The 23,372-nt window shown below is 42.6% G+C and overlaps 1 protein-coding gene across 1 annotated transcript in view; it reads right to left on the bottom strand.

Annotated features, from left to right (window-relative positions):
* The window catches only part of LOC125570308 (E3 ubiquitin-protein ligase RNF213-like), a 79,741-nt gene that overhangs the window by 30,721 nt on the left and 25,648 nt on the right, over positions 1 to 23,372 (bottom strand). Inside the window, 30 exon segments of the mRNA XM_048731857.1 lie at positions 28 to 193; positions 417 to 575; positions 1,112 to 1,467; positions 1,670 to 1,892; positions 2,563 to 2,924; positions 3,514 to 3,588; positions 3,712 to 3,845; positions 3,949 to 4,031; positions 4,745 to 4,980; positions 6,020 to 6,146; positions 6,284 to 6,415; positions 6,983 to 7,177; positions 7,295 to 7,410; positions 10,344 to 10,530; positions 10,876 to 11,038; positions 11,454 to 11,559; positions 12,237 to 12,374; positions 12,628 to 12,889; positions 13,401 to 13,620; positions 14,787 to 14,928; positions 15,187 to 15,293; positions 15,573 to 15,650; positions 15,750 to 15,868; positions 16,335 to 17,086; positions 17,227 to 17,380; positions 18,020 to 18,249; positions 18,632 to 18,849; positions 19,630 to 19,789; positions 20,152 to 20,762; positions 20,863 to 21,180. Of these exon segments, the coding sequence (XP_048587814.1) occupies positions 28 to 193; positions 417 to 575; positions 1,112 to 1,467; positions 1,670 to 1,892; positions 2,563 to 2,924; positions 3,514 to 3,588; positions 3,712 to 3,845; positions 3,949 to 4,031; positions 4,745 to 4,980; positions 6,020 to 6,146; positions 6,284 to 6,415; positions 6,983 to 7,177; positions 7,295 to 7,410; positions 10,344 to 10,530; positions 10,876 to 11,038; positions 11,454 to 11,559; positions 12,237 to 12,374; positions 12,628 to 12,889; positions 13,401 to 13,620; positions 14,787 to 14,928; positions 15,187 to 15,293; positions 15,573 to 15,650; positions 15,750 to 15,868; positions 16,335 to 17,086; positions 17,227 to 17,380; positions 18,020 to 18,249; positions 18,632 to 18,849; positions 19,630 to 19,789; positions 20,152 to 20,762; positions 20,863 to 21,180 (6,329 nt within the window).

Genomic DNA, 23,372 nt, shown 5'->3' with positions numbered 1-23,372 from the left:
GCACATTTAAAGTTTGAGTTAACTTACATCTGTCGTGATATCAAGGACTGAATTTCGCAGTTGTTCTTGGAATATCTTGACAGCATCGATCTCGTCCAAGCCGCCAAAGTTTCTAAGAATCGCATGCTTGATGTCGTTCCAGGATGGTTCAGCTCTGCTCTGCTCGGCCATCTTGTAAATCATCTTCACCAGGCTGTAAGTGGAGCATAGAAGTGAGCGCGCATGGGGAGTGACCCTTTTTTGTGTGGACATTCAATGTGTCACCATACTACTATCGTGAAATGCAATGTAGTTTTCGTAAACTCTTTATAATGCTCGTTGAAACCATGATGCCTTACACGGTGAAGCGTCAGTGCAATTAATAGTTTACGAACTCAAAATAGATAAAACGCAATTTATTCAAAACATTAATTTACCTGTAAAAGTCACGCAGGCCAAAAAACTCGTCTCTCTTGGACTCAAGCAGCGACTTAAAGCCTTTCTGGTGTCGGTACAGCGTAGAATATCAGGCAGCCAGATCTTCAAGCAGTGGAGCGATGAGTCTTTGCACGGTCGGGTCTTCGGCACAAATTCCCCTGTTTAATAAACATTATCATACTCAAAGAACTTGCATCTTGGAAAATAAAAGAACATTCAGGGCTCTTTCCAGTTTGCATGAATGTTTTTTTAGTAAATGATTGTTTTAGTGAATGAATGTTTTTTTTTTCAATTTCCAATTTATGTAGGTACGTGTGGCTTTCGTCAATAAAAATGCAGCAACGTGACTTACTAAGGGAGCGGGGGTGCGGAAGCAAAGAAAGAGCGCTTTTGAGTGGTCGGGGGGCATGCTCGAAGATCCAGCATACTTTGCGGGCATTCGGGCCCCGCGAAAGAGCCGCTGGAAAAGTTTCCTAGTAAGACTAGTTCTGGTCGGGGGGTGGGGATACGCGTGCCCCTCACCACCACACCTTGTTAGACGCCTGTAATTACACAACTGTTACGAGGACATGAAAAGGTTCGAAACGAGAAAACGGGTTTAAGAGTGCCGCGTGTCTGTGTGAGGGAAAGGTAGTGGACCGGAAAATGCGATTTGACACGTGACCTAACACGCTGACCTGTACTATGGGCTTACCTGGCGCTGTCCACAAGTTCCTCCTCGCTCGGTTCATCCCTCAGCAGCATGAGCCCGCGGTTCATTTTGGCTGGGTCTAGCGACCAATTGGAAATACCGACAAACGCCACGCGCGTCGGCGTCTCGTCAGCGTCGATTACGTCATCAGATGACGTCACACCATCTTCAAGCAGGGGGTGCAGAGTCTTGAGGGGCATCAGGGGGGAGTCTTCCGCCAGCCCAACCTCATCTAGAACCACTACGGAGGCAAACTGTCCCCCTGGATTGTTCTCCTGGAGACGGCGACATTGACGAAACGTGGCGACAATCCCGTCAGGGGTGGAGAGAGGACTGCACTGGTAGGAGACCATATGAGCCTGAAAAAGCGAGAATATCATGAATCCCGTCAGGGGGGCGGGAGTTTATAAGGGGACGATATGAGATATGATTGTGCCAAGGGTGGAATATAATTGCAGCACTCACAACGCTATAAATTAGCATGAAATGTTTTAAAATTTCTACATTTAAGAAACCCAACTTAAGAACGTTATAACAAAATAAAATTGCAAAAATACATACTCGCTTGAAATTCTTGAATAGACTTGACCTGGATGATTCCCCTTGCATGTTGTCGGCAACCACTGTCTTGGCCAGGGATTTCGAGCTTCCTGGCTTCCCTACCAGGAAGAGAGGAATCCTCAGGTCGATGCACACCACCATCATGAACACGTTCTCGGTCAGCGCTTTGTTCCGCGCGATGTTCGGGCCAAGGGAGAGTTCCCTGATCACGACACGCTGGCACCTAGACAAAAGCGAAGTTCTTAGAAAGAGTTTACTTTCTAGGAATTTATTTTTTACACAAGGTACGATCAATGATGATATAGCAGCATGCGAGAATGCGTTCTGTCTGATACACATCGACCGTTTTCTACTTAACCACAACGTGAAAACCCCTTTTTTTACCCCAAATGAGCTACGGCATATAATAGACACAATTGATTTAGTTGAAGGGATACAGGCACCCTTAAATACCTAAAAGCTCTACCAGCAATGCACTCCTATCTCTGAACATTATGCTTCGGTAATTTATTGCTACTACTTTGAAATGAGCGTCAAGGTTGAACGCAGTTTATTACCCATCCTACCCTTCGTCGTCGTCTTTTATTGCACGAAAATAAAAGCACAGCTGCATGTACCGTACAAATAATACAAAACATTCAAGTAAGTAATATATATGCGCGCGAAAATTTCATCCTAAAATTCAACAAACGTTGTCAGTGCAAACGGCAATGGGCGAATGCGTTAATGTGTACTAATTATTCACAAACTTGGATGACCTCAAATGGATTATCGTATGATTGATCTACATTGTCCTGCACACGGAAGAAATGTGACCCATGGAATCCTTTTTTTAAATAAGTGTGTACATATAAATATATATCTTGGATGACGTCTTCTCGGTTAAGTCTTACTTTCTAATTGCTTTATCCATCTGTCTTTCTCCTTTGAGGTTTAGCGGTACAGAACAGTTCCGCACCACGTGACAGCGGTATGGCTTGCGTGACTGTAGCTTAGCGTGGTAACACACACAAAGACTCATGACCAGCAACCACGTGTTCAAGTCCATCTCGTCCTCATCATCCTCGTCATCGGTATCAGAATCAGAGTCTGATTGGTCACTGTCATCATCATCATCATCGCTGTCATCCTCATCATCATCATCATCTTTTTGGGGCTCCCTCTGTGGCCGCAAGGCTTGATGGTGCCGACGGAACCAAAGCATCACGGTCATGGCTCGCTCAATGTCACGAAGACTCACAAAACTACATTCGTCCTGAAATGTTCAGAGAGATTATGAGCAAAAAGCACCATCAAGATCAAAGTCAAAGTCAGACAGACTATGGTTAAATGAAAGATTTCTGAAGAGCCGGAGAGAATACGGTTAAAGGATAGGGGAAAAAGTTAGAAACATTAATACGACTGAAGACGATTTCACAATTTTCCTTATTATCTCAAAAGTATGACATCTTATAGGCTCCCATATACAGCGATTAGAAATGGGCTAATTTCCTACCCGCTATACTACTGACATACTACAATCCGCGCCAAAACTAGTTGACCCATTCACCGATTAAGCTAAACCTTGACAAAATCCCATGTCTGGCAATCACGTGTGCCACACAAATAAATGATCCCCCCCGTGCCAATGTTGAGCGCCTATCGTTAGTATGCGGTGGCTGAGTTCCAGGCCTAAGTGAGCAACACTGGTATGGGGGAGGGACGAAATGGATGTGCTTGACAAGTGGTTAACAGGTATGCAACCATTCGGGGCACCGATTTTGCGAAATGGGTCAAATGTTTTGGCGGGGATTGTAGTCTTAGTTTTTCCCGTGATACAGTTCATGCATTTATATGTTTATCACCTTCTGGTCCCTCATGTACTGCTGTGATGCCGCCAGCACCTTGGAGATCGCATCCACCAGGGGATGGCTTCCAATCTGTGCCCAAAACATCATGGGTACGGTTAGATTTTTCATTTTAGATAATCTTAAAGTACAAGAATCCATCACGTGACATTATAGTTGTGAGCCTCACTATCATGCTAGCATTTTACTACTCACGTGACGCTTTACAATCTGCCGGATGTACATTTCCTCAATTTCCGGTTTCAGCTGACCGAAGTCCCACACCAGCGGGCGCATGCTCGCCGGGAGTGCGTGCACGCGATAGACCAGGTGACGGAGAGGAATTTTACCTGAAAATAAAAAAACGCATATTAAGGGAAATCTCCGGGGTGTATGTGTGTGGGGGGGGTGTCTTTTTTTAACTGCACATCTGTCAATCTGAGAAGTATTTACCTAGCTTCTCCTTCGTTTCTTGAGAGGTCACGTGATAGCCTAGGCCGGCTGACTCGAGTTTGTGAATCATTTGGTCGGTGTGTCTAGGAATAGAAAACATGCACATTAGGGGCGCTAAAACGTCACAAAACTATAACACAGCACACACAATTTATCAAAAACTAAATCGCAGGAAAAACTGGGCCATAACAAAAAAGACGATTATTAGAAAAAGTCGAAAGGACACCAGAAACACAAGATCAAAAGAACCCCAAAATAATATTAACAATGCCTTATCAAACACAGTATGCAGGATTATTAGAACAGAGGCTAAAAGATAATAGGGACCTTAAGCAACGACAACGGCAACGCGAGCGCCTATTTCCTTCAAACGACGGTCTAGCGAGGACGGGAACGTGTGCGCTGACAACTAGACTATCCTTGTTCGCTTTGTTAGAAATAAGATTCTAGGGTTTACTATAGTTTTTTTGGAAATACATGAACGAGTGAATTGTATCAAAACTTGTTTAAAATTGAGCGCAAAGTATAAAAGCTGGTCTGGGGATCACGTTCTCACCTTAGTCGCCGTCGTCGTTGCTTAAGGTCCCTAATAACAGCTTCACAAAACAATCATATATTGGCGAATCCAAGACACCCTGCGCCGTTGGTTGCCAAGGATAAAGATATATCATCCCTTAACACACACACACTCAAAATAGGATATACACAACTAACAAGTCCCCAACTACAAGTCACCGCTATGTTTTTGCCAACAGGGTGTGGAGTGGAATTCGAACAAACTAAAGGAATGTCATACTTGCGATATGGGTTGCACGCCGCTATAAAGTGTAGGCGACGAATTCCCTCCCCCACGGGACGGCCGTTCACTCTCTTATCCACCATCACCTCCTTGATCAGCCCAAGCGCATGCGTGGTGTTGGCCTCGTCAAAGAACAGCACAGTATCAATACCTAAAGTCTCGTTTTCACGTGCCATCTTTTCGGCTTGTTCAACCTTTCTGCTGATATCCTCGTAAGACGTCCCTCCGTGAACCTGATAAACCGGAACAAACAGGTTTAAAACAGCTCTTGATAAAATTAGAAAGATTTATGAACATTTACAAGCAACATCATGCCGGCATTTACAAGCAATATCAAGCTGGCTTTTGTCTTTAGAAAACAAACACCAGAAAGGAAACGTAAAAGACAACACGCGTGCAAATGAATGTGAGTGAAGGGAGCGGAGATGGAAAATTAATAAAAAAGAACCATTCTGTTCCTTCCTTTTGGTCAGTTGTAACCACTTGCGGTGACCCCTAGATTATGGCCTGTACCTTCATCAGTAGCAAGTTCTGTCAGGTGCAACCGCTAGAGTGATCACTCCCTAGATTATGAGACTGTACCTTCATCAGTAACAAGTTCTGTCAGGTGCAACCGCTAAAGTGATCACTCCCTAGATTATGGGACTGTACCTTCATCAGTAACATGTTCTGTCAGGTGCAACCGCTAAAGTGATCCCTCCCTAGATTATGGGCCTGTACCTTCATCAGTAACAAGTTCTGTCAGGTGCAACCGCTAAAGTGATCACTCCCTAGATTATGGGCCTGTACCTTCATCAGTAACAAGTTCTGTCAGGTGCAACCGCTAGAGTGATCACTCCCTAGATTATGAGACTGTACCTTCATCAGTAACAAGTTCTGTCAGGTGCAACCGCTAAAGTGATCACTCCCTAGATTATGAGACTGTACCTTCATCAGTAACAAGTTCTGTCAGGTGTAACCGCTAGAGTGATCACTCCCTAGATTATGGGCCTGTACCTTCATCAGTAACAAGTTCTGTCAGGTGCAACCGCTAGAGTGATCACTCCCTAGATTATGAGACTGTACCTTCATCAGTAACAAGTTCTGTCAGGTGCAACCGCTAAAGTGATCACTCCCTAGATTATGAGACTGTACCTTCATCAGTAACAAGTTCTGTCAGGTGTAACCGCTAGAGTGATCACTCCCTAGATTATGGGCCTGTACCTTCATCAGTAACAAGTTCTGTCAGGTGCAACCGCTAGAGTGATCACTCCCTAGATTATGGGACTGTACCTTCATCAGTAACATGTTCTGTCTGGCCTCTCCGCTGGAATGGCAAGCTTGTAACGCACACATGTAACGGATTAACCGAGTCTTCCCACAACCAGTCTCACCCATGATGACCACAGGTATACCGCATCTGTAACAGATAATTAGAGTCATTTGATAAACTAGCGTGGATATTTTGGTGATTCCATGTGATTTTGCGTGCATCCGAGCTTTTCAAAATAACACTAACACAGAAGACACTCGTAAAAGCGCTGATCATTTAGCTACCTGAAGCGCATGTGAATAGCTAATATCTTCTTCATGTTATCGATGGTCAGCTCATAGTTGGGGTCTGGGTCTAGCATGCCCACTCTCCATGTGATGCCCATGACGTCACACAACTTCCGAATTTTCATTTCCCTGAAAACAGTTATAACAGTATAACCTTAACATGTAGCTCACAAAAGACACATTTTAAACTGTGTGTGCTGCGTTAAGGAACACTATGGAATGTCAAGATCGAGTTAAACTAACTGAAGCAATTGCTGTTTCTTTATGATACAAAAATACCCACCACATCAGATCGTAATTCGTTGTGCCCGGTGTTTACTTTGAAAACGTTTTTGTTTGTAAAAGAACTCTTCCTGGGTTAAAGGTAATGCCTTTACACCTATAGTTGCTAGGAGAGGCAAACACCCCAGTGTTTTCTAAAATTATAAGGAAATGACAAGAAGGTAGTAGCTATCCCTCCCCCCATCCCAGTTTTCTTAATGACCCTTGTATCGTGCTTTTCAGTTTTTCGATGTCTGTTACGGCCCTGAAAGGCGGTATTTGTGAGTGTTTGTATACCAAGACTTATCCAAAACACCAAAGCTGTGAGTAAAAGTTATATTACCGTAATGATACGAAGCAACTATTGTTAAGTAATGAAATAAAAAATCGGCAATCCGGATACAGTGCCATATTTTGTTTTCCATATTTACATACTTAGACCAGGCCTTGTATTTTGGTGCAAAGTCGACTTTCTGCGCGTCCAGACCAGTCTTCAGTTGTCTTGACATTAGACTATTCTGAAGTACTGTAAGTCTGTCAGGATCGATAAGGTCGCCATCTTTGTTAATGTGGAAACCCATGAACGTCATCGTGACGCGGTCCTGGTTGAAAAATATGTACGGATGCGGGCTGGGGAGAGAAACGAAGGTTGTGACCGTCATCCTTCCTTCCTCTTTTATATGATTACCACCATTATAATCATCAGATCGTCATCTAACTAAGCCCTCTAAACTACCAAGTCCTGACCTGTTCTCCCATCGCCGCCGGATTTGAAGTGGCCTGATGTCCTCGTCTTCCTCTTCGGCACCAGATGCGCCCACTGTGCATGTGACAGCGTCATCAAGAGAAGGCGTGGCAAAGTCCTATAAAAAAGAAAGCATGTTGTTGAACAGCGCAGCAATCAGCGTACAACTACATTGAACAGAACTCTCTTACATCATACACTAGAAAACTAAACTTCTCATTCTCAAGACATAAATAATAAAATAGATAAATCGGAGTAGCTAATCACTCTCATTGCAGCTACATGCTGAATTACAAGAGCGAAGATTGTTGGTAATGTGGAGGAAAGAAAACCGGAGAACCCGGAGATAAACCCTCGGAGCAAAGGCGAGACAAACTAACTCAGGTCGCGTCGGAACCGAGAATTGAACCCGGAACCCAGTGGTGAGAAATACAGGCACTACAGAGCGACGCTCTGCAACTACGCCACCTAGGTAGTGCATGATAGGCAGGCCATAAACTGGGAGCATTGTTTTTCGCACTGTAAAGACGTAAACGACTACTTTGACTCTTTCTACGCTTCAGTAGAAAGGATTATTGACAAACACGCCCCCCTGAAAAAACTTTCTAGAAAGGAAATCAAATTCCTTTCCAAACCATGGATCACAACAGGCATCAAACACTCAATTGCTATTAAAAATAAACTCTATAAACAGTTTCTCAATACTCAGAATTCCTTTATACATAATCAGTTTAAACTATACAGAAATAAACTTAAACGTCTATTAATGGCCAGCAAGGAAAAATATTATGAAGACTATTTTTCAGCACATCTTAAGAACGTTAAAGAAATATGGAAAGGTATAAAACAAATAATCACTCTTAAAGCATCTCCGGTTTCCATTCCGAGTAAAATTATAACTAGTGACTCGGTGCTTACGGATCCAACAGCCATTTCTAATGCCTTTAACAACTACTTCACAAACATCTAGCAAATGATATTCCAGACACTGCGAAATCCTTCTCTTACTATTTGAAAAAACGACAGCCAAACAGTTTTTGCCTTTTCCCGATTCTACCCAACGAAATCGAGTCTGAAATTTGTAAACTCAACTCAAACAAGTCAACGGGGCCCTTCAGTATTCCCACGCGAGTTCTAAAATCTGCAAGCTCCATTTTATCTAAGCCCTTGGCAATGCTGTACAATTTTTCAATCGAGTCAGGCATAGTCCCAGACAAGTTCAAGATCGCTAAGGTGATCCCTGTATTTAAAAAGGGTTCCGCCCTTACCCTTTCTAACTATCGACCTATCTCCTTGCTCCCAATTTTCAACCAAATATTTGAAAAACTAATTTGCCAACGCTTAAATCATTACTTACAAACTCATAATATGTTATACAGCAATCAGTTTGGATTCCGCCCTAAACACTCAACAACTCATGCTGTACTAAGCGTTGTTGACAAAATACAGAAAGCCATAGAATTGGGCCAATTTTCGTGCGGACTTTTCCTTGACCTTAGTAAAGCTTTTGATACTGTAGACCACTCGATTCTTTTACGCAAACTCGAACATTATGGAATTCGTGGCATCGCGTATGACTGGTTTTCTTCCTACCTTACAAATCGAAAACAGTTCACACAAATTGGAAGCAGCAAATCTTCACTGAGCTCCATCTCCTACGGAGTTCCCCAAGGGTCTGTGCTTGGTCCGGTTCTTTTTCTACTATACATGAACGACTTTAACAACTCCTCCCAAACCCTAGACTTTAACATATTTGCAGATGATTCCAATTTGTTCTATTCAAACAAAAACCTAACCAATTTAGAATCTACCGTGAATTACGAATTAAAACATATATATACGTGGCTCTGTACCAATAAACTCTCTCTAAATATAGATAAAACTAACTTTGTGTTATTCCATCCTCCTCAGAAAAAAGTAACTCATCCTATAAAACTGAAGATAAACAATAAACCAATCAAATCAGAAAAATACATAAAATATTTAGGAATAATGATTGATTCACATCTTAACTGGAAATGCCACATAACGGAGCTTTGCAAAAAACTTAAACGTAATCTAGGAGCACTCTCAAAGATACGTTACTTTGTCAATATTAACATTTTGAAACAACTATATTATTCACTTGTTTTCCCCCATATAACTTACGGAATTTTAGTATGGGGCAACACCTATAGTACAACACTAAAACCTCTCTTTTTAATGCAAAAACGTGCGATACGAATTATGACTTTTTCTAAATTCGATGCCCCATCTTCCCCCATCTTCAAACAACTAGGACTTCTCAAGGTTAAAGATATAGTTTACTTCCACACAGCGCTATTTATGTACCAACACCACTCTGGAACTCTCCCCACAACTTTTGACTCTTTCTTTCATATAATTTCCCACAAATACAACACCCGACTTTCTGCCAAATCTAGTTACACCCTACCTAAAGCACGCACCAACTACGGGAAATTCAACATCCGATTTAGAGGTGTACAAATTTGGAACGAACTCACCCAAAATGACAAAGACCTAAATATGAAATCCTTCAAAAAAAAATTGTCAGACGACCTAATCGCCACCTATTAACCCACCCACATCTTCACCTGTAACCCATACTATCACCTAATTCTTGGCCATATATTCCTTCCTTTTGTTTTTGTTTCCGCTCTGCTTGTACCAGCTTGTATTCTTGTCGTATCCTTGTTGTATCCTTGTCGTGTCTCTATATCTGTGTTTTTCTCGTACATTCTTGCTTATGCACACAGCCTCCAGATCTCCAAACTAGGATTTTTCCCTAACATTTAAGTGCACCCTAGCCCGTTTAGCTCTCAAGCTATTCTAGCGTGCCCGCACCGAAGTATTGTCCCCCCTTGGTATGCAACTCTAGGTTTTTTTTTTCTTTTTTTCTCTCCTCTCCCTATCAATAAATATATTAATATAAAAAATAAAAAAAAACCCCAACCTATGTAACACTTAATTTTGTGTGCAAATAAAAGATGTTTGTTGTTGTTGTTGTTGCTAGGCTCCTGTAGGTGTACATGTGAGCTTCCGTGACCTTACCCGAGACATGTGAATCATGAACTGCACAACAAACGTCTTAAATCCACTGAGAGTGTTCTGCATCCAGCTGTCACCGACGATTGCCGGGTCACAGTACACTGATCCCTCACAATCCTGAAGCTGACAACTAAGAAAGTCCACGAAGTGCCTCAACTCCGACCACGAGGGGTTTAGGATACCACAGTACCTAGCGAGACATAAACGAGAGGTTATCGATTTGGAAGTACCAAACATGACATAAAAGGGGTTAAGGATCCCGCAGTACCTTGAGAGACATACACGAAATCTTATCGATCCCGCAGTAACTAGCAAGACATATACGTGAGGTTATTGATTTCGCAGTACCTAGCGCAGTACCTAGATTTCTCAGTATCGAATACGATATACGAGGGGTTATCGATCCCGCAGTACCTAGCAAGACATACACGAGATACGTTCGATTCAGCAGGACTCAGCGAGACATGCACAAAAGGAAAGCGATCCCTTATACGGTAGTTTCTTTCGAGATCTGTTTCCCCTTTTGTTCCCTTACTTGATGAGCAGGGCGAGGCAGTCCGCGGGAGGACTACAGCGTGTAGCGCTAAACTTGAAATGGTCCAGGTTCATGTTTTTGTCCCGGCCGTTGAGGTACTGGTAAGCACGTTTCACCGGTTTGCTGGAGAGCTCAATAGCGTCAAACAAAGGACTTGAGCCTGCTAAAATAACCGACAAATTCGTAAATGAAGAAAGTGGCTGGATACAGGAAAACCAGTTGCCACTGCAACACAGTTACAAAGAGGAGATACACATAAAAATGGGCAATTTATTCTGAGGTGGATGCATTTTCCAATGTTTCAAGTCAAAATCTATGGAGAACAAGCATGGACTGCACGCTAGATTTCAGGAGCTAGCATAAATGCTAAATGCATGATGCATTTGGTTGCCGCAAACGTATTATATTTTCTATCCGAAAATAGAAAGAAGTAAACAAGTAAAAAAAAAGTATGAGTCTGAGAATAATAAGGGATGACTTTTCTCCGAGAAAGACAAAAACATTGCATTTCCGGAAGGATGAATTGGCCAACCTTAATTCCTTACTGTGCGTTATTGTTAACTCTTAAAAGAGGTTACCGTTTGGTGACTCCGACTTGAGAATCTTGAGAGTTTCACGTGGTGTAATGCACGTGATTGCTGGTAGTAGAGAGAACATCACGGCGGTAGGTTGACTTCCAGGAAGCTGAAGTGTGTAAGAAAAAAGGGTGACTATTTGAAATAAGGTATCATTGATAAGGAATAAGCTCTTGTATCACGTAAACAAATGCTTGAGTAACTGTTTAGATATTTTCTTGTTACTGAATAAGGTGCTAGTAATGATGTCGATACTGACGGTGACTATGATGGTGAAAAATGGTGATGATGATGACAACGATAATGGTAATCATAGTTACGATGATGGCTGGTTATGGTTGTGATGATGATGATGATGATGATGATGATGATGATGATGATGATGATGATGATGATGATGATGATGATGATGATGATGATGATGATATCATGGTAGTGATGGTGATGATGACGACGATCATGATAAAGATGATGATGGTAGTGGTGATAATCATGTTTTACGATGATGACGGTAGTGGTGATTACGGTAATGTTGACGATGATGGTGGTGAGGATTGTGGTGAGGATGATAATGATGATGGTAGTGGTGATGGTAGTGATGATGATGATTATGGTGGTGATGATGGTAGTGGTGATGATGGTAGTGGTGATTATGGTAATGTTGACGAAGATGACAGTAGTGGTGATGATTGTGGTGATGATGACGATGATGATGATAGTAGTGGTGATGATGGTAAAGTTGACAATGATGATTGTAGTAGTCATGATGATGATGATAGTACGGACCTTGTTGGAAGTGCTGGCGGTGGTAACTTCGATGACATAAAGGTCGGTTTTCCTTCGCCTCCATACACGACCTTGTCTGTCACTCATTACTCCTAGCACCAGCAGGTTGAATAGCACAGTATCCAAGCCCTCAACTACCTGTGGACAAACATAATGAAAACACTCAGAATATTCATTGGAATTCGAAGAACTCAAATTCTCCATGAATCCCAAATAAGTTAAATTTGTACTGTATAATAGAAATCCTAGGAAACTGATCAAAATTTATATCTAAAAAAGGTGAGCCCAGTGTGTTTTAAAAATACAGAGTATGGAATACTTCAAGAGTAGAGACAGCTAGATCGCAAATCGGTGACACGTTTTCCTGAATGCCACAGTCTCGTGCACTTACGAAAGGCGAGACGTCGAGATGAATAATCCTTGAAATTGGCAGTTCCCCTGCAACTGGACTCCTCCAGAGCGCATCTAACAGGGAGGAGGTGTCAACCGCCGTCCCGTGGAGAGGTACGGTCAGAACGAATTGCTGTCGTCCCTTGAGCTCCTTTGCCATTTTCTTGTTGTTTTCAAGCTTGGCCAGTTTTTCCGAGAGTCTGCTGACCAGTAGCGATTTGCCAACGCCGGCGCGCTCTGACGTCACAACTCGAACGCATAGGCTGTTGGAAGATCGATAAGTCCTTAGTTTTAGCTTAGTCATCCGATGTTACATTTAAAAAACAAAAAACATAAGAACTGAAACTGTGCACATTCATAGCAGGGTTTACTGTTGTGAAAATGGCAAAATAAACATTCAAAGGTAAACAACAAATCAGTTATATCGAAACAAATGGATACAGTAAATATACAGTAAAGGGTTTCCTGGAATCACTTTTGCACATCATCTTACAGCGCATCCAGTAAAACCGTGAACATCTAAAATATGTGTGGAATGTTTATTGTCTTCTGACGAATCAGACGCGAGAATTCAGACACTAAGACTTGTTGGGACATGTTTCTAGTTGACTGTCTGAATATCTCGCGGGTGATTGGTCAGAAGAAACATTCCATACATATTTCCGGTGTTTGCGGTTTACTGGTCGCGCTGTAACCTGGGCTTTAAATCCAAACACTTTTTCTTAAAAAGAATGATTTATGAAAGGCAAAACACTAGCTAAAAATCCAACGCACTTGTCGTTATCAAGGGTCGCGGCTGGTGTCCAGGATACCATCTGGTCATTGTAGTACCCGTGTTGTGCTTCTCTACAAGTGAACTGCTTTGTGAAGTACTGAGTCAGCCTGGCCCTGGACGCACAACCTGGTGTTGCCTTCATGCGATGAGCGTCCAGCGCAGCAATCAAATGTGAGCAATCCTCATTTTCCGTGCTGCAGATTATCACTAGTTTCAAATCTATAAAATAATAAGGTAAATAAATTGGAGTAGCTAATCACTCTCCTTACAGCTAGATGCTGAATTAATAGAGCGTAGATTCAGACGTGGTCAAGTTGAAGGCATGGGAAGGCGCCTCAGCCTCCAAAATACACATGTCTGACTACGGACCACAGCTAAGATCGACATTGTGGAGAGACGAAAACCGGAGAACCCGGAGAAAAAATCGGAGCAAAGGCGAGACCAACAAACTCAACTCACGTCGTAACCGGGAATCGAACCCGGAACCCAGTGGTCAGAAGCACAGGCACTACAGAGCGACCGGAAAACCTGTGGTGAGAGGCACAGGCACTATAGAGCGACCGGGAAACCTGTGGTGAGAGGCACAGGCACTACAGAGCGACCGGGAAACCTGTGGTGAGAGGCACAGGCACTACAGAGCGACCCGGAACCCAGTGGTGAGAAGCACAGGCACTACAGAGCGACCGGAAAACCTGTGGTGAGAGGCACAGGCACTATAGAGCGATCGGAAAACCTGTGGTGAGAAGCACAGGCACTACAGAGCGACCGGGAAACCTGTGGTGAGAGGCACAGGCACTACAGAGCGACCGGGAAACCTGTGGTGAGAGGCACAGGCACTACAAAGCGACCGGGAAACCTGTGGTGAGAAGCACAGGCACTACAGAGCAATCGGGAAACCTGTGGTGAGAAGCACAGGCACTACAGAGCGACGCTCTGCCAACTGTGCCACCATAAAATATGAGCAGCGATAGTTAGGTGGTATGGCCAGCTTGAGATGTTTTCACAGATGCGAAATCACGGCTATTTGCGGGCATCTATAAAACATTGTCATGTCTTGATAAAGAAGATGTGTAGTACCATCTCTAAAGAACCGCTTGGGCAGTCTTCATCTAAATCGACGGTATGTAGGTCTTACTTAAAGCACCAATTAACGCTAGTTTTGCATTGATAAGTATTCTGTAAAATATTCACATTTTTCAACATTGAAATTAAATAAGGGCTAACTAGGATCAGTTGTGAAACTGACACATCCTAAAAATAGGAACAAGTCTGTCAAAAATGTGCAAAAATATGCGCTTACAGAGTTGGACCTAAGTGCGTCCCTTGTGAAACTGGTATGCAAAGTCTCCGTAATTTATGTAGTCAAAGAAATACACTGTGATTACCCTCTCTGTGGAGATTCTCCAGCATGTGACTGAGGTTTTTGACAGCCGCCTGGCTGACGTTATACGGGAGAAGATCCGCGTTCAGGAGGCAAAACATCTGCTCCTGGTTGTCACCAAACGCCCGCCACCAAAACAGCTCTACCTGCAAGTTGAAATTGGGAATTAAGAGTGCCAAAATAGAGAAGCGGCAGTAAGGTGCTAGTAATAACACGATTTCAAACTAAGTGTGTTGGCAGAAATGATCAGGTAGAAATAGTGCAGAAAAATACATAAAAGTGGAACTCAAAAATCACACATGGTAGATGAAAGTAAATTATAGTTTTATGCAGATTACGAGCTATCGCTAACGGGTTAAAAAGGACAAGTAGACAGAATAGAAACAACCGTAAAAGCGCCTCACTTCTTCAGCAGTTGTATCCGGTGTACAGGTGAGTACTTCAGCGGCACTTGGGAGAGGGCTGTTACCATCACCCATATACAGAGTCAGTACTGTTGGAAGAATTTCGGCTAAAAAGAGTATAAAGAGTTAGATATAATAAGCCATCAAGCAATTTAGAAGTGTTAACATTGAGAAAAGCAGAAAAGTAGAGTATAGGTTTATAACTCCTAGAGGGGGAGGGGTGGAAGGAATTTAACTGCAAGGAGAATAAAGAGCTAAGTGCAAAAACTCCTTAAGCTATTCAGAAGAGTTAAAATTGAGAAAACAGATAAGTGGATTATAAGTTGGATCTACTCCTAGGGGGGTAGGGGGGGGGGGGGGGCGGAAAAACAGTGTGTGTAACTCACCTTGTGGCACCAACAACAGGTTTGGCTGGTCCCGTTTCAGATACTCAGGGAAAGGTCGAGCCGTCGGCGTAATTTCAGCTATGAGGCAGAAAGGAATCATATACACGGGTGAATTCTACAACTAATAGCAAAGATGCAAGTAATAGGTTAGGCAAATATGGGCTCCGGGGTACTTACAACGGATTGTAAGGGCGCGCAACAGGGTTCCCAGTTCATCCAGTGTTAAGTATAGCCCTTCTTTAGTGTCCTCCTGAAAATCGTCTTCTTCATGCTCACAAGGTTGCTCCTCAAGCTCGCTATATCAAAATTGTTAACGTACGTTAAAATACGTATACAGTTGTAACTCTATGGGAATGATGTTTCAAAGTTTGCTTGTTAGTTTGTACTGTAAAACAATTACCGTAAAAGGTCTAATAAGCCACGGGGAAAAGATAGGATAGGAGAGGGAGCAATTTCAAAAGGATTTTTTCCAACTAGGTAATTTGCGTATATTACGTTGGTCTCTATATTAACGATGATACTTAATGTCCAATTTACATTTGAAATGTATTGTAAATGTGTTGTTATACTTTAAGAGAGGGGGGTTACTTGATAATTTTGGCTCTAGATGGGGGAATTCAAGAGGGAGGCTTAAAAGAGAAAAGTATACCGTATTCCTCTTAATATACCCAACCTATTATGTGTATATATTATGAAAGCTTTCAACACTTGATATATGCTAAACCTGTCTGGTGGTAGTAGTCGTATGAAGAGGCAACCCACCTGTCCTGGACTTCTGTGGCTTCCTGGCCATTATCCATTTCCTGGTCATCGAAGAATTCAGCAAAAGCTCGGTCCTGCTTTGCCTCGTCCGTCCAGATATCTATTATTTCATCATCATCTCCATGCTTGAAACACCAGTCCAAAAGGTCAACCTCCAGGACATCATTGCATTTCAGTGTACCACTTGCTTTCAGGCATGCAACTGCGACTCTTTCTGGGTCATCAAAACTCATACTCTCGACTTTTTTAAAGAAGGAAGCGTATTGTTCGCGTACGCTCGCATGACGGAAGCTAGCGTTTAGTTGGTCACTGCTCCTTAACTCATGTTGATGTACGCCGAGGTTGCTCACGGCATTGATGCCAAAACATTCGATCAAAGCCTCGTTAAGGCGCTTTGAGCTGATCCCCGGAAGAACACTTTCCAAGAGACATAGCACGTGAAGAGGGAGACCTTTTGCGCCTTCGCCTTCACGTCTCACAGCGCCGATCTTTTCCCTCATTATAAAGATCTGACGAGTCGTGAAGTGGCTGAACTCGTGGTACTTTGTACGCTTTCTGTTCATATACTCACGCCATACCTCTAGTTCATCTTCCATCTCCTTACACAGGCAATCCAGCTTGTTCCGAATTAATTGGCCGGTTAGGTGGTTGTCATGGCAATCGAAGTTTTGCCTCCAACCCAGGAATCTCGCGTTTCCAGCCTCGCATTGCGCGATGTAGACTTTGCCTAAGCGCATGATGCCTTCGAATACCTGATATGACATATTCGAAATCAATTAGGAGTGCTAGTCTACTCTACTCTAAACTTCAAATTGACTTCAATTGACAGACGACTGATTGACTAACTGGCTAACTGAATGATGTATTGGTTGGTCGCATGCGTTGTTTTTACCTCAACAAAAGCGTTGATCTCTTCAGCACTCTCTATTTCTTTGTTCTGAAGCTGAGCTGTTTTGCCAGCTATAAGCATCAACTTGCTCTGCAGATCTTTCAGGTCGTTGAGATACATCGTCTTTTTCTCGCTTTCGTCCTCTTCTCTTGCATTTCTATCAACAAAAACAGTCCAGAATTAGGGATTTGAGACAAGAAAATTTGCCGTCCAGTCAAGACCACGTTAAGACATCAGATAGAAGATGTACCCCTGTCAACAAATTGGCATTAAAGGGACGTTTAACGAGCGTTTCACTTGCTTACCTTCGTTTAATGGAAGGTAGAGGTTGGAGGCAGGTAAAGGCCCTCACACCTTTTTTTTTTCTCTTGCAACATGTCTCGCAAACAAATAATTGCAAATCGCACGCGCGCTTTCTTACGTGTGACCTCCCTTGCAACAAGAACTTACTTCCACTTTCCGCGAAAAAATTCGCAGAAACACTTCACGTGTGAGTTTTAGCTAGACAAGTTTCAACTGAAAAGTGTACGTGACAGGGCCTTAAGGCGAACCCGGCAAAAGTACAGTAAAAGGTAGGATGGGTTGCTCATAAAACATTTGCGAAATACGGTGAAATGGCATGGGATCAAACAAAAAGGGAAAGGTTTCGCGTACGGCAAGGTTAGACATGGCCAGGAAAACATGGTTATGGTAAGTCAAATCTGGTACGTACAAAATCACTTGAAGACATCAAAGTTTAGAAAAATTAGAAAAAAAAACATAGAAAAAGGCGGTAATTACGTAGTTGAACACTGACCTACTGACATAGTCTACAGGCACAGTCAAATTGATCACTTGATCAAGGGTGGTCTGTCCCTCGGACAGCGGTACTTGGTTCCTGTTAAAGTCTACTCCGGTGTCAAGGAATCCCACTGAGTAAACTCCGCCCTGGTTAATGGTTTTCGCCAGCATGATCGATGACATTTCTACTGATCCGTGAGAATTCTTCACTCCCTTTAACCACTCGAGATGTCGGTTGGTCTCTCTCTGAAGAGTACAGCGAAAAAAAATTAACCTTTATCCTTCTTGTTTAAAATCTATGTACTGGATGTATACCGCTTATTGCCTTCGGTCTCGTTCGTTAACTCTTACATTCATTTTGGCCGAGTGCACGTACAAAACGACATAATAATACAAAAAAAAAATTGTTTTCTTAATGTTATAATGTCCATGTCTTTATGTCGGGCTTAACATAAGGATATAAGAGTGTGCGCGCCTGTGTCGTTATGTCGCTAGTGTGCACCAGGCATAATCAACCAATGAGAACGCGCGTAGCACTGTAGCTATATCAACCAATGAGAACGCGCGTAGCACTGTAGCTATATCAACCAATGAGAGCGCGCGTAGCACCGTATCTGGAAATTATTACCAGTTTGTTTGGCAGTTCCTTGTCTTGCTGGACAGCTTTCCAAACAGGTTCACAAATCATCATCAGCTCCTCAAACCCGCATTCTTCACTCAGGTTGAAGATTAGGGGCGCAAAGCTGAGGCAGCTGGTGTGGAAGTGGAAAATACGATCTACTTCCATGTCATTCTCGCCAGCGGAAATCATCGCCAAATCGACAAGTGTGCTCAGCGCGGATGTTTCTAGAAAATAAAGATATCAAAGTAGCATGCACCAAAAGATCTCTACCTGTCTCACTAGGAAGTCACAGCGACTTAAAATCATAGCGCAACGGAGAGCAAAGCAAGTATAGGGCCGGTCGCACAAAGCTTGGATAAGTCCTATCAACCGGTTAAAACCTATCCATTTGGCGAAGCCCGAATAAAAGTTATATAGCGGATAAAGTAAACACACATTTCATAGTTGGCAACCACGAACTACGAACTTACATACTCACCTGGTAGGACTGGGTCAATTATTGCTTGCTTTGTCGAGAAATGTGACTCCCCGAGACAGAAAGAAGCTAAACGCTATCCCCTTTGATCGTTTCATGGCTTACGTGCCTCAATAAACAGTTACTGTTTGTTTTCTAACATATTTTGTACCTCTTGCCATTTTGTTATGGTTTGCATATTTGGATTTGCATATTTACAATGGCAAAGGGGAGCCACTTAGTGGCAAATGATGGTAAACCAGCGGATAATAATCGAACCTTCTATCCAGGCTTTGTGCAACGCTATTTTAACCGGCAGATAGCAATACCCTGAATATAGGATTTATCTAGTGGATAGCGGCTATTCAGCTGATAACTTATTCAGGCTTTGTTCAACTGGCCCCAGAAGTGTAAGTCTGCAAAAAAAGATATTACCCTAAACTACCTATGGTAAAGGTAGGTAGCCTGTGTTTTTGGCGGGAACATATTTGATCAGTGGTTTTAGGCGGAAACATGCGGCAACATGTTGTTTTGATAGGGCCTGGCTTACCTCTGATTGTCTCTTTCAGCCACCTGACCAATGCCTCACAGTCCGCGATGGCCTGGAAGCAACTGGAATGTTCTGGGGATATCTTCTTAAGGATTCCAGTCGCACTAGTCAAGCGATCATCGATACTCTCCAGTGGCTTTGACTTAAACTCAGAGGACGTCTAAAAACAGTAAAGACATCAGTGTAAAATATAAATAAATAAATAAATAAATAAATAAATAAATAAATAAATAAATAAATAAATAAATAAATAAATAAATAAATAAATAAATAAATAAATAAATAAATAAATAAATAAATAAATAAATAAATAAATAAATAATATTTCTATACTTTATTCGATTACCCGATTGCCATATGTGATGGACCCGGTTTCAGTTGAAGTTGACTTATTTCGCTACTGACATGTAAATGTTTGCTGACGTTGCCACACAGTAGGGCAAGATGTGCTAAAATGTGGAGGGTACCTTCGGTTATAAAGCTCACTTTGTGCCACTTAAACAACTTTACCGAATGACCCACCTGGTGGCGCAAATCGTCCAAGACAGAGAAATCTCCCGTTAGGCCTACAGCGTCCTTGAACCTCCAAACAGTGTCAGCCGCCCTAGCACAATCCTGCAGACTAAAGTATTGCCCTATCTGTGTCAGGCGCTTCCCCACCAGGCTGTTATTATCACTGCGCCCGGTCACATTTGTGAAGAGAATTCTAAGTTCTCTCTCCACATCATCAGCCTTGAATCGATCTCTGAAAAATTTGTCTATCTGTCGAAGAGTGGTCGACCCATCAAGCAGTCCCTGACCTGTACTCTGCCACTCTGAGTACGAGGGCGACCAGACATGACCATAGACATCTTCCAGTGTCAGGCGCCCACTTAGCATTTCGTTCTTCTCCTTCTTTTGAATGATCGCTTTTTTGCAATATCTTCTCCAAGATTCTTGGAACAATTGGCTATCGAAGGCAACCTTCAGACAAGGTAGCATTTTTAGAAAGTTCGGCGACAAGCTAAAGAATCCCAAGAACATGTTTTTTGATAGGGTAGTGCTCGCTTCTGGGTTGGTACAAAGGTCTTTCATGGCATGACCCGAAATGTCTTCGTTGTACTTTTTTAACAAGGAATCCAAGTCAAAGAATTCTGAAAAACAACAACAGCAACAAAACAAATCAAGTTATGGTAATTTTCAATAGCTGCAGTCGTGGCAAAAAAACAAAACAAAAAGAAACAAAAACTTTACCCTTTTCTTTTCCAGAACAGAGCTTGATGAAGGTCAAAATCTCTTTCCTAAGCTCATCAAATATCGCGAGTTCTTTCAGACGCTGTAGCAGGCTTTCTTTTACAGAACCCACAGGTGTCGGAGCCAGCTTGTCAGCATTCTTAGATACAGAGCAATAAAGATGGATGAAGTCGTCTGAGTATTGCTGGACCAGCTTTAGCGTCTTCACAGTAATCGACACATCAAAGATACACTCTTTAACACGCGCGATACTCGAGACGGCTTTGTTTATTACTGCACACGCTTCATCCGAGAGCATGTCTCGTCCTCCATCCGTTCCTAGCCGGATAAAAAGCAAAAATAAAAGAATACGGTAACATCAACATATCCCATTAAACAGAGGCAAATAAGAGTATTAGTATATAATAATTTAACCCTACGAATTTGTCTCGCAAGATGAAGAGTCGTATTTCTTTTTAACTCATGGTTGCGAAAGATTGTCACTAGACCGTTCATCTGTAAATTTGTAGAAAAGCTATTGCTACACTAGAAGCTCGCGTTGATTATGTCTACTGCTACACTAGAAGCTCGCGTTGATTATGTCTACTGCTACACTAGAAGCTCGCGTTGATTATGTCTACTGCTACACTAGAAGCTCGCGTTGATTATGTCTATTGCTACACTAGAAGCTCGCGTTGATTATGTCTACTGCTACACTAGAAGCTCGCGTTGATTATGTCTACTGCTACACTAGAAGCTCGCGTTGGTTATGTCTATTGCTACACTAGAAGCACGCGTTGTTATGTCTACTGCTACACTAGAAGCTCGCGTTGATTATGTCTACTGCTACACTAGAAGCTCGCGTTGATTATGTCTACTGCTACACTAGAAGCTCGCGTTGATTATGTCTACTGCTACACTAGAAGCTCGCGTTGATTATGTCTACTGCTACACTAGAAGCTCGCGTTGGTTATGTCTATTGCTACACTAGAAGCACGCGTTGTTATGTCTACTGCTACACTAGAAGCTCGCGTTGATTATGTCTACTGCTACACTAGAAGCTCGCGTTGATTATGTCTACTGCTACACTAGAAGCTCGCGTTGATTATGTCTACTGCTACACTAGAAGCTCGCGTTGGTTATGTCTATTGCTACACTAGAAGCACGCGTTGTTATGTCTACTGCTACACTAGAAGCTCGCGTTGATTATGTCTACTGCTACACTAGAAGCTCGCGTTGATTATGTCTACTGCTACACTAGAAGCTCGCGTTGATTATGTCTACTGCTACACTAGAAGCTCGCGTTGATTATGTCTACTGCTACACTAGAAGCTCGCGTTGGTTATGTCTATTGCTACACTAGAAGCACGCGTTGTTATGTCTACTGCTACACTAGAAGCTCGCGTTGATTATGTCTACTGCTACACTAGAAGCTCGCGTTGATTATGTCTATTGCTACACTAGAAGCTCGCGTTGATTATGTCTACTGCTACACTAGAAGCTCGCGTTGATTATGTCTACTGCTACACTAGAAGCTCGCGTTGATTATGTCTATTGCTACACTAGAAGCTCGCGTTGATTATGTTTACTGCTACACTAGAAGCTCGCGTTGATTATGTCTATTGCTACACTAGAAGCACGCGTTGATAATGTCTATTGCTACACTAGAAGCTCGCGTTGATAATGTCTACTGCTACACTAGAAGCTCGCGTTGATTATGTCTATTGCTACACTAGAAGCACGCGTTGATTATGTCTACTGCTACACTAGAAGCACGCGTTGATAATGTCTACTGCTACACTAGAAGCTCGCGTTGATTATGTCTATTGCTACACTAGAAGCACGCGTTGATTATGTCTACTGCTACACTAGAAGCACGCGTTGATTATGTCTATTGCTACACTAGAAGCTCGCGTTGATTATGTCTATTGCTACACTAGAAGCTCGCGTTGATTATGTCTATTGCTACACTAGAAGCTCGCGTTGGTTATGTCTATTGCTACACTAGAAGCACGCGTTGATTATGTCTACTGCTACACTAGAAGCTCGCGTTGATTATGTCTATTGCTACACTAGAAGCTCGCGTTGATTATGTCTACTGCTACACTAGAAGCACGCGTTGATTATGTCTATTGCTACACTAGAAGCTCGCGTTGATTATGTCTACTGCTACACTAGAAGCTCGCGTTGATTATGTCTACTGCTACACTAGAAGCTCGCGTTGATTATGTCTATTGCTACACTAGAAGCTCGCGTTGATTAAGTCTATTGCTACACTAGAAGCTCGCGTTGATTATGTCTACTGCTACACTAGAAGCTCGCGTTGATTATGTCTACTGCTACACTAGAAGCTCGCGTTGATTATGTCTACTGCTACACTAGAAGCTCGCGTTGATTATGTCTACTGCTACACTAGAAGCTCGCGTTGATTATGTCTACTGCTACACTAGAAGCACGCGCTGATTATGTCTACTGCTACACTAGAAGCTCGCGTTGATTATGTCTACTGCTACACTAGAAGCTCGCGTTGA

This window comes from Nematostella vectensis, chromosome 8 (assembly GCF_932526225.1).
Source record: "Nematostella vectensis chromosome 8, jaNemVect1.1, whole genome shotgun sequence".
Taxonomy (NCBI): domain Eukaryota; kingdom Metazoa; phylum Cnidaria; class Anthozoa; order Actiniaria; family Edwardsiidae; genus Nematostella; species Nematostella vectensis.
This window is presented reverse-complemented; position numbering and strand designations above follow the sequence as displayed.